The 12396-nt window shown below is 34.9% G+C and overlaps 1 protein-coding gene across 2 annotated transcripts; it reads right to left on the reverse strand.

Annotated features, from left to right (window-relative positions):
* Nucleotides 1-1259: 1259 nt before the first annotated feature.
* On the reverse strand, nt 1260-10163 carry LOC128987892 (shematrin-like protein 1). Of its 2 annotated transcripts, none has more exons than XM_054408973.1 (3): nt 10087-10163; nt 9151-9463; nt 1260-1410 (listed from the first exon to the last, which is right to left on the reverse strand). In XM_054408973.1, exons 1-3 carry the CDS (start codon nt 10105-10107, stop codon nt 1346-1348), a joined length of 399 nt encoding a protein of 132 aa, XP_054264948.1. In that variant the 5' UTR covers nt 10108-10163; the 3' UTR covers nt 1260-1345. The 2 variants fall into 2 exon arrangements, with proteins under 2 accessions (XP_054264948.1, XP_054264949.1); XM_054408974.1 differs by lacking the exon at nt 1260-1410 and adding an exon at nt 7097-7226.
* Nucleotides 10164-12396: the final 2233 nt, after the last annotated feature.

Genomic DNA, 12396 nt, shown 5'->3' on the forward strand with positions numbered 1-12396 from the left:
TGCCAAAAATCGGTCCATAGGAAAGCCCCTAAAATCACGGGGGAAATAGCGGCTTTTCTCAACATTGGACAAATTTTGAAAGAAAAAGTTACTACATTCAGGTCTATGCACAATTTTCGAGAAATTGACTTGGAACCACCACCTATATTTATTAGGTTGGTAGTACTTCATTTCGATAGGGAACGCGTTTTAAGCTGCCATCTTAGATCCGCCATATTGGATATATATAACACTACTTTTTTAATGTATTAAATGATAGTGTTGTGACAGATAATTATAATCTAGATTTTCACGCTGATATCAATGCAGAAATCAGTTTTTTTCAATTTTTTTCGTTTTAAAGATACATTTAAACGAAAACTCTAAATAAATATGGACGTTTCGTACTTTGAAAATGTTTAAGATTATTTTTCTTATATCTCCAGTTCTAAAAAGTTAAATTTTATACGTTGGGGTTCGTAGCTCGTCTCTAACTCGTCCAATTTTAATGATCAGTAGCTCAAATGAAAGCCTTACATCACTGAATATATTAAGGCTATAACGAACTGCAAGGCTAGTACGAACTGAAGATATAAGAAAAATAATCTAAAAAAAATCCAAAGAATAAAACGTTCATAAGAAATGTATAGGAGAGAGTTTGCCTTTGAATATATCATTAAAACGTGAAAATATATTTAAACCCCAATTTTGGCATTGAAATTAGCTTGACAATCTAAATTATGCGTCACTACACTATTATTACATTTAAAAAGCTTTCTATATATATACATCCAATATGGCGGATCCAAGATGGTGGCCAAAAGCGCATTCCCTAACGAAAGGAAGCACTCACCACCCAATAAATATCGGCAAAGCCACAGTCACAGATGTGGCTGTGATGTCACTCTTCACACCCAACACTACAAAATTAAACAAAAAAACGTGTTATTGCAATTCTTTAAAGGTCATATCCTACATTTGTCTGGGTATTAGTAGGAAAAACCATCGTAAAGTATATATTTTATTCCAATTTGTAAAGTTTTTGCTATTTTTAAAATAATCCAGTACATATGCCACCATCATAGATAGTGTGCTGGTTTATTTAAACTTATAATATATTTTTATGGAAACAAAAATATGCATTTTATAGTAACACACTCCTGGAGAACTTTTCAACGATGTTTCCTTTCTGTAAGCAAACTGGCTACACCTGGTGCAGGTGGGACGTCAACATAAATATCCAAATTGAATGGTTAAAGGAAGTAAACACCAAACTGAAATTACAGTACAAAATAACGTTTATTACACCCTTCTATTCTAATATGTATCCAAAGTGAGTTATTCTGAAGTAGCCATGATTCGTACATCATCGCCAGTAGCTGTCGTAGGAGTAGTAGGAATACCAGTCGTCGTTTGAATGCTTGTGCGGTCCTAGAACATGGAAAATACAATAATCATTGTTCTCTAAGTTGAATAGTTATTAAAGAATATAAATAAATGGTATAAGCAATCTGACATATACTTACTCTTATTCGCGAGTAACTATGATATTTGTAGGGAATATAACAAAAGCTCCAATAGCTTTTCAACCATATTTTTAACAGTAATGTGAGGTTACACTATTTTGTTTAGAACTACAGTCTAAGGATCATAACATACTAATTTAAATGAAAACACGCTTCTTTTCAAAAATCCGATTTTCCCTTTATTTTATTGTTTTTTTTTTATTGGAAATAACATAAGTTTTAATAACACAGGAATTGGAGTTGTAGCATTTTGTCCAGAATTTAAAGGATTATAGCATACTCAATTTCTTACTTAACTGTTCTGACCGTTTCTGAGGAAGTAGATTTTTCGTAATTTTATGTTTTTTTATAGTAAAATCACCATTACAAATCATTATTTAAAAAAAAATTGAAAAAAAAACACCCGGAGGTACCATGGATTAGTACCTAGGTACATACCAAATTTCATCAAAATCGGACTAAAGATGCGGTATGTAGCTCTCTACACATCATACATACAGACAGACACACGCACGGACAAAAATCACTTCGAAAACCATTTTTCTGGGTTCAGAGGGGCCCAAAACGGATATACCCACTCAAAACTCGAAATCGAAAATCTTGACGAAAACAATACTTTCCCCTTATTACTATGTATAGGGGGAGAAAGTAAAACACTATTATTAGCAATTATTACTAAGAATTTGTCCAGAGTGAACTTAAATCATATAAATTCAATTAAAACATTTCTATGTAGCACGTACAGTACAAAAATACATACACAATTTCCTCCTAACAATGACACGAATTTTTATCAGAAAAGGCTTTTCAAATACACACACACCTCAATGTTAGGCAGGGTTGGAGAAATTGTTACCACCACTACACATTCTTTGACTATTTATTTGGCATTTATCGTACTCAGCATATCAGTTGGGTGAAATAAGCCTATCCGTGTAGGGGAGAGGGGGGGGATATTTAAAACTATATTATCGCCAGTGGTATTACCAAATTTAAAATTTGATAACCTTCACAGTTTTCTATTGTTAACAAAAATTTTTTGATATCTTCTTTTTAAACTCATTTAGCGTTTAGCTTTCCTTGATTCGTTATTCATCCCACGTTTAACTACCAGCCAATAGTTCAACATAGCAATTAATACCAGGAAACCTTCCTTATCATGTAGATGGTCATAGCCATGGCATCCCCCTGCAAAGAGGTTTAAGTGGCTTAGCAGCCTCAAGGTTAACGACAGACTTATTTTACTATCAAGATCCATTAGGGCGACATTTAAATTCCTACTTCATATTGGGGCTCAAATAAAGGGGAACCGGAGTTTTGCCAACGGTTGTCAGGTAGATGGGGGGATGCCTTCGGCCACCTCTTGGTGCGGAGATTTGCCAACGGTGGTGGTGAGAGAAAGAGTGTGACGGAGGGAGGGAGAGCGATTGTCAGGGTTGTCTACGCTTGGCAGTTATGCGCTTGTCGCAGTGGGTTAGGTTAGGTTAGGTTGGTTAGGTTAGGTTAAGTTAGGTTAGGTTAGGTTAGGTTAGGTTAAAAATTCAATACATTTCCTTTCACAGTCAGAGGTGCATAACTCCATTACTTTGAACACAGTCAGCATCCTGTCTGGTTTGTCCACCCCTAGCGGAAGCCACCCTCACGGTCACGTGTAATCTCTCTCTCTCCCCCTTCCCGCTCTCGCTCAACCCACAACCGTTGGCAAAACTCCGCAGTATGTGGAATTCATGGATGGGGACCCTTTCTACCTGATACCCGTTGGCAAAACTCCTACACTCCAAATAAAGTTCTTAATTTTTTGTCATTCCTCATTGATAAAAATATGTTTCTATAAATTGCTCAGCAAATCAATTGAAAACTCCCTCAATCAGCAGGTTTTCAGTTACGGAAGTATTTTGGTATTCAAGGAAGTATTACGGAAGTATATTCAATTGTTGTGTCTTCATGTAGTTAGTTCCAGCGAAACAGCTTATTTAAATATATAATCTTACCTCAGTTAGATACAACAGCTCCGGTCGAATGCGGTTTATAAACAAGCAAAGTTTTATAATCTAAATTATAGCTGAGATTGAATTGTTTAAATTCAGTAGGAGTGTCTAGGAATGTTTCTCTGCTCGTATCTTTACACACATCTTTACTCAATTACTCCTTTTTCTGCAATATGCCAAATGTGTATCACAAAACGGTTTATTTATGATTTTTCATATCATTAACTAGGCTTATATATCTATTGGTGATCACATTTCCTTATGACAATCCTCATTCCTATAGTACTTCTTATTCACCCCCTGGCCCCTACTTTGTCAGGGTGGAATTATTTTGTATTTCTAATGTATTTTTTTTAAGAATGTAGTAATATGTTAAATACCTGTAGTACGGTCGGTGATCCGGGTTTTAGTCCACAACCAAGGTTTCGAACCTAAAGGTTCATTTTAGCGAATTTCCCTATAGGGAAGTAGCTATTACCGTAGGTGGCACGGTAAGACCTAGACCCGGGACCGATTTACTTTTTCATTTTGATGTCCCCAGAGGCCAAAAACACCATTCGTTCAAATTTTTATATATGTATATATATATATATATAGACATATATATATATATATATATATATAGACATATATATATATATATATATATATATATATATATATATATATATATATATATATATATATATATATATATATATATATATATATATATATATATATACGTCCGTGAACGCGATAACTTGAGTAATTTTTGTCCGATTTTGATGAAATTTGGTTTAAAGGTGTAAAGCGGGATAAACTTGAATGAGTTCGCGAACCAGCACGATCGGACCATGGGAACGGGGCTTTACGGGGGGATTTATGGGGTAAAAATTGGTTTTTCTCACTTTTGACCCTCAAAACACAAAATTTCCCGATTTCTCTTTAGACCTTTTTAAAGAGCTTAAAAAAACAAATAATTTAGTATATAAAAGTATTTTTGTTCGATTATTAGTAACGGAGAAAATTAAAAAAATTGTAAATTTAAAATTCCCATGTTATTCTTATGGAGAATATTGTCAAATGTTGTAGTTTGCTTGTTTATGGATATATTTTGATCAAACTTGGCAAATTTATTTATTTTGTACTAAGCTATCAATATTTAACTCAAAAACACACTTATTAGTTTCCTTGTAGCAGCAAACCTAGGTACTCGTTAAACCTAATGTTATTAAAATATATTTAACTGAAAATCAATTCAGACAAATGGAAATTCGCTTAGTCGGCAGGTTTGCTGCGGCGGGGGTATTTTAAGCAGTCACCAAGTTAACAAAATCGTCTTCATCACTGGGGTTGAGAAGAGTTGTTAAATAGACATAACACTTACACGAACATGAAAAACATAAACAAAATTTGGCCAAATTATAATATTGATACGGTCGCGTGGTGTGGCAGACAGAAGAAGGAGTCATTTTCGCGTAAGTGTTAAGTGTATTAAACGATTCTTCACAACCTCAGTGATGAAGAAGATTTTCTTAACATAGTGACTGCTTGAAAATGAATGTTTAAATTCGAAAGCTTGGTCGCTGACTTAAACCCGGATCCCCGACAGCACTACAGGTATTTAACCTTTTATTCGTAAACGTGATCCAAAGGCCAAATATGTCGGATTAAGGTTAAATACAGTATTAGAAGATGTTCTAACAAACTATTTTATGTATAATCTTTTTCTCAATTTTGTTAGCTTCTTGTTGATGCCTTTATTTTGCTGATACCACTTGAGACAGTTGATTCAGTATAAAGTGTGAAAATGGTATTTTTTACATATTAACCTTTGTTCCAATAATAAGATTTACTACGAATTGAGCTAAGACTAGTATACTATGTACAGTACTATTGTACTTTGTTGTACTATTGTTTGAAATTGTATTTGAATCCCATCAAAAGACGTAGAGAAACCAGTATAAAATACGTGATAAGTTTATATCCCTACAGCTAGACATACGACCTGATTCAAATAAACTGGACCAACAAGTTCAGATTATAAAGGCAGTCTCGTATTAATTACACAAATTAGTGTTGACATGACAGGGGATAAAGTTTATTTACAGAAAAAAGGAATTCAAATTACACAAATAATTACAGCTCTACATAAAATAAACAGACTCTAGAATGACTTTAGTTAATCAATCCGCACACAACAGCAACAACAACAAATCATTGTTATCATGTTTAATAGCTACTCTGTTGTTGCATCTTGTTGGTTTGTATTGTTGTATTGTTTATTTTTAAGTATTATGTAAATTGAGCACAACAGTGGCTTTGTATTTCTTTCTAAAATTGATTGTCCATAAATAAATAAAAATAAAAATATAAAGTAATTGTAATTTTAAAATTGCCTTGATAATTCTATATATTAAACTAATTAAAACAGCAACATAAGAATGATCACAATATGGTAAGTAGTAAATTAGTAAAGTTTGTCAGGTCAAGCAGTAATAATACTTTTGCAATCTAGAACGCGACATGGGTGCTACACTTTTTCTAAAATGTTAATAAGGACAAGAAACTATTTATGAGTACAGTTCATCTACTCAGCCAACGCCTGTATGCATGTTCTAAGTTCAATAAATAAATAAATATTTAAAATACCATAACAATCAAAACATGTACATACTCGACATTTCTGAAGCAAGTTAGTGTCCTCTTTATCTGGCATTTGCCCGTTCACATGGGTCACAGAAGCCCATGGGTACGTGGAAAGTATACAGCAAGCAAGGAGATTTCAAACAGTATTAATTACACAGGCTCAACAGTTTGCCTCAATTATACTGTGTGATTAATATAAGCGCAGCATAACTATTTACTTATAAGAAAGCAAATGCTGGCGGTTTAACAACGTTTTGTTTCCTATCAGATAATTGAGTATGGGAGGGATTGAAACCACATTTTGTTATGATCGTTATTGTCCGTAATAGTAGTTTACGCATTAATTGCGCAAAGATAGTGTTAACGACACGAGCATTGGCCTTAAAAACTTCTACGAGTGTCGTTAAGACTACGAGAGTTGCGTACACGGCTTTACCTACGACAGTGTTTTAATTACTAAAAATCACTACTCATAACTTCTAAGAGAGGTTATGTTTTCGTTTATAACCTGCCATTGCCACTGACAGTGATGCAACGAAACATTGTACCTGCATGTCCTATTTTCCTATTTATATTACCGGTTATAACATATTATTTTATATTTTCAACTGACTTTCTGCTGTATTTGTGCTGCATACCTTGTACAGTAGTGCGTGTGTCAATAAGGTTCCTTATTAATTTTACTTGAAGGCATTTTCCTCACCAACATTAGTAGGAATAATCCTTTCTCGCATTCAACCACTTTTTTCCATTGCTATAATGACAAAAAATATAAATTTCCGTAAGTTCTAAGTCTAATTTCTAGTTAAGTATGCACAATAGTTTTTTTTTCAATCAATCTTTGCTTGATATAATTGTAAATCCTTTCTTCCTACGCTGTATTCGAGACCATGCTAAGTTAAATGCTAGATTTTATCAATAATATTTAAGATTCAGGAAGTTCCAAGGAAGCACTTGTACAAAATAGACATATTTGTATATTTTGTGTAAGATAAACATGTTGGTCAAATGGTTGAATCACAGAAGTTTGTAGGTGTAGAAGTGTTTCACCAGTAGCTGTAGTAAGATGAGTACCAGTCGTCCCAGTAACTGTAGGGGTAGCCTGGAAAATCCACCATACGAAGTTCAGAGGTTGTAACATCTCCTTGGTCATCTGTTCATCCTTCATGCAGTATATCATGCGATCTTGAGCCCTCCATAGCGATTAAAAAAGTCATGCGATTGCAAAACATTCCACTATAGTTCGGCCGCTTCGAAAGCGACCTCCTCCAGCATTGGTTTAGTATTAACGCGCAGGTCGTTTTCTAAGCGGCCGAACTATAATCATGCACTTTGTATTTCTTCTTCAGACAACTTCATCTTAGACGTTTAACTCAAGCTTTTCGATCAAGACATTGGTCTGTTCATGCAGTTCAAAATTCTCAGCTCATTTTAAACTACTGTTCTCTACTTTGTTTCTAGCTTGATTCTGTCATGTCATTGATCTAAAATTTCCGAACGTCTAATCATGGAAATCTAAATTCTTTGTTTAAATGGGAACATTGAAGCCATCTCCACTTTCTACTCTATTTGTCTACTATTTTACATTACCTTATCTAAATATCAAACAATTTCTACACCAAACCATTGACCATACCCATGCAAAACAAATAAAGATTTAGGGTAATTTTGCATAACCCCTGCACTTTTCAATCATGCTCGTCAATTTGAATACCTTTACGTCTTCAAGCCCTCCTTGTTTTAACCACTTGTGATACTAGACAATCAGATAAACTCTCAAAGGCTTGATGTGTCTTTCAAAAATATATTTGATTTGAGAAAAATTGTGTCATTCAAAGTATGACGTAGAGCTAGGAAGGAGTGCATGCAAATAGGAAATGTCAAGTCATGAATCAACGCTAAACTCAGAAGAATATTCATGATGGGTCACTGATTGAGGTTTGTCCGAGTCTGAAAGAGGAATTCCAAGTTGAAGGCTTAACAAAGCATCAACAACTACCAAGGTTGGACCAACCTAGAGTCAACAGAGACAGAGACAGGAGCGAGATGTCATCGAACCCTGCTCACTTCATTAGCGGATTTGGGCTGAAGTGTAGCCATAGGAAATTAGTTCTCTCAATGTTAGACCTTTGGCAGCTAGTTACACATGAATTTCATTACAATTTAGTGAGATAAATTATTTTATGTAGTTTCCAGTGGAAGCTATCGACATGTGGTGTAAACATTTTGGTTGCATATCTAAATCGTTACGTAACCACAGTTATTGTGAATTTTAGATCGTACAAATAGATCTATAGATCGTAGCAAATAGTCATCCCAACTAACCAAATTGCTTTACCATGTGCATCCAAAGCAAACAAAGAGTATTTTATTCGTAACCATTTAACAACTTTTTAGAAGGGTTCGATTAAGACCTCTTGATATAAGTTAGATATGTTGTCAACAGTTTAGTTGCTGTCTCATGGATTAGCTGTTATTTGATAATAACGATACGGTGGTGTAAAAAAGCAGATCCGCATTTAAGTACAAATAAAATCACAGCAATACATTGTGATCCATAGCGAGTTCTGTTTTTGTTTAAATACATTTCTTTAACCGGCAGCTTTATGAATTGTGTTATTTCGCATTTGACACATGCATCCATTATATTATTTATTCCTTGTAACAACAGTTTTGTCGGAGCCTTGTCCATATTTTATTAAATTTAGACCGAGGTACACGCTTAATAATACGTTTCTTTACACAATAGTGCTTAGGCACAATTTTAAGGAGGTTTTCACGACGAGTTTGTATCCAGAAATTGCTTGAGGATGTATGTAAACATGCAAATAAATCTAAGTGCTTATGTGTTTATGTTATCCAAAAGTTTATGTCCAAGATTCTGTGCTTACAAAAAGAACATTATGTTGTTAAACAACAAATTTTGGTTTGGGTACTTATGTTGACACCATAACCCTAAACTAAAAAAGCATTCCTATAACCAACTAACAAGTGCTAAAGCTGTCATAATTATTTGTGATACTTACTATAACTACTGTAGTATCTGTAAGGTCTGTAGTAGTTCGAGTAGCGGGGATAGTAGTAGGAAGAGTAAGCTAGAGGATATCCGTATCCGTATCCGTAGTATCCTAATCCGAAAGTTTCTGAGCCTTCGAGATCCTTAGCCTCTTTGGAGTGAGGGGCGCCAGCGGCCCGGGCTTCTGCGGGGGTGCCAATAGGAGCGCCACCAGGTGCGCCACCAAGAGCAGCCCTAGGAGCCCCACCAGGTCCAGCGGGCACGGGACCAGGAAACGCGTAGCTATCGGCTACCAACAACGTTATTGCCACTGAGGCTAAAACCTGGAAATAAACGTTTCATGAGTAACTATTTTGGTATCCTTATTAGGCAAATAGCCCATAGTATTCTAGCCATGACACTTTATTAAACGTACCTATCCATAATTCAGTATAGATCTTGATACAAAGGCATCCCTCTAAAAGAAAAAAAATAATCTTGTACCGGTACTGTCTAAATTTATTCTAAATTTTACATGGTACCTTAACCCAAAATAAGCTTACGGAAACTCTACATTAAACAAGCATTTTAAGATATGAGAACCAATTCAAAGTATTCTCCTAAGGATTGAAATACATGAATCTGAAAATAATAATATCTAAATACTCTCTTAACGTTGCGATTAACTTCTGCAAGAAACGAGTTTTGGCCCTAAACATTTTTTACAACAAACAAATACACCTAAAGAGTAGATTTGAAAATTGTGTTAGCATAAAAAAAAACTCACTATATTGTATACATTTTTTTGTAGTTTTTTTTTAATTTTTTTGTTAAAAAATTGCCAAACAAGATACTTTTTTTGTAACTTTGTTTTTAGTGTGGCCACAATACATTTTTGGTAATATTTGTATTTTTAAACTTCTTTATTTTGAGAACATTTAACAGAAACCAAACTAGTAAAACTCACCATCGAGGGTAATCCTGCCATCGTTAGTCCCAATGTACTGTCACAGCACTGATAACAGAAGTGTTAGTAGCGTCGCGGCGTCGACGACTTATAACTACCGAAGACAGCCGGAAATGACCGAAGGTCTCCACGGTCGGATCGTCTACCGTACTTGACATGTTGTCGCTAATTAGACGATTGAATGTCTACGAAACTATCCAGAATGACAACAAGGATACGGTGGCTGGGTTTCCCACAGGAATAGGGAGCCAGGCTTCTGGACGCTGCGACGGCGAGGTGCGAAGCTGTAAGTGTTGAGTGTAGCGTGTATCACAGTGTATGTTGGTATATTTATTTTATCTCGGGGTGTGTAGACTTACACAGTGCGCTGATAGTTCTCGTTTGGTCGGGAGGAGATATTGTAATATAAAGTAGGCCTATAATAAACGTGTTTTGACTTACAAGATGTAAGTACTCGTTTTCACTGTGTGTTTTGGAATTTCGAAATGGAATGAGAGTAGTCCATTCGGGGTGTTATCAAAGTCAAAGTGCTCTTGTCTTATTATACGTGAGCCAATTCTCTTTGGGTACAACAAAGAGAACACAATGCACTTACACAATGATATAACAGTTTATATAGTGGTCCGAAGTCTAAGAAGGTTTGCCTATCTTCCTGTCTTGGTCTACTGATAAGAGTAAGATATTGTTTGGTGAGATAATTTCTCATTGAGTACCCAAATTTTACACTGTTGAATCAGAGTATCATAGTTACATTTTGTCTGCTTTAGATGAACAGGAATTTACTATGATTGTTTCTCTCTCGATGTTTCAAAATGATTTGATATTATAGTAATTAGAGGAACAAAGGAGTAGGCCAGACATTAAGGACTCTCAAGAACTTAGGAATCAGTATTGTACCAAAGATTTGATAGTTTTGACCGATATATACAACCACTGATGCATTGTAACGGCTTGAGACTCTCAGTAGTAAAATACATGGTTTTCACTGCATTACTTGTACCATAGACGTGGTGTTTATTTATTCTATGCTTGTCTTGTACTAGCGAACAGATGAAGACTGAGATGGTGGGTCACGATTGTGCTAAAACACATCTTTGTGATAAATTATAATTTGAGCACCTTCCAGTGTTGATTATACTTAGGACGGAATTCTTTTAATTAAAAAAAATTTTAAAATTAAGTCGTAATTTTTTCCTGTGATAATTTTTTTGGATTTTGCTCTGATCAATTATTTTGGTAGAACATTATTAAAAGTATTTACGACTACTTTTAATATTCAAGGAAATATATATACGTGAATTTTGTACAATTCACCTGCTTAAACATACGACCAATGTTTGCGGGTTGTCTTGATAGAAATTATGTTTCTTCCAGATTAACTGATAAAAAACACTGAACCACAGTCTTCAGCCAATCTCTATGGTGCCCGGCAGGTCTCTGCTAACATATAGAATATTTCATAAAGTAGGTCGATAAGCTTGAGCTCGGACCGAAAAGAGCCACTTTGAGCCCTAGTTACGAAATAAAGTATTTATCCTCCATAATTATTTCTGTATTAAATGTAGAAATAATTCTGTATCTTCGAGAACAAATTGAGGAATGTATTTCAGGAAGAACATCTAATGAAAACGGTAATTATTGGTTAGGCAAATGTTAATATAAGAAATCTAATAGCATTACAATCAAAATACTAATCACAATTAACACACGAAACCCCACAATGGATAGTATCTGTGTCAGTGACCGAAGGAACGCCAGATCCTCCGACCGGAACCCAGAAGGTGACCTTGAGTAATACAGTAGTACGTTTTATCTGTGTGACTGTGACACTATGCAGCACCTTCGTCAGTAATTAGTACAAAGCTTCGGGAACTCCACATATAACTCATCACATAACCTGTCAACAACTCACTAACGTGTAAACATTACTCACAGAACGTATCACAAGCGGCTCTTGTGACGTAGTAAGACGTGAGTTGGATACTTAGCGAGAAGCGAGTTGTATTTGAGTGACTTTTTTAATTACTATTTCATTAAGGGTGCTTATTTTTTTATGATTATGTACTATACTATACAACTGCTGCTATGCTGTTGCTGTATGTTGGCAACAGTTATTTGGGCTACTAGTAATGTGTCGTGTTGGATACAGATTGCAGAGAATTTTCAGAAGAAGCTCGTTGAAATGTTAGCACTATTAGTGGAGGAAACATTTTTACTCCGATCAACTTTCCTTATTTGTTCATTTATTTGAAATCTGGCTCTCCATTTTTATAGGAAAAGGAAACAGAATATTTTTGTGACAATTAACTA

This window comes from Macrosteles quadrilineatus, unplaced genomic scaffold (assembly GCF_028750875.1).
Source record: "Macrosteles quadrilineatus isolate MER2022 unplaced genomic scaffold, UCM_ALF_1.0 Scaffold_2__2_contigs__length_208266976, whole genome shotgun sequence".
Taxonomy (NCBI): Eukaryota; Metazoa; Arthropoda; class Insecta; order Hemiptera; family Cicadellidae; genus Macrosteles; species Macrosteles quadrilineatus.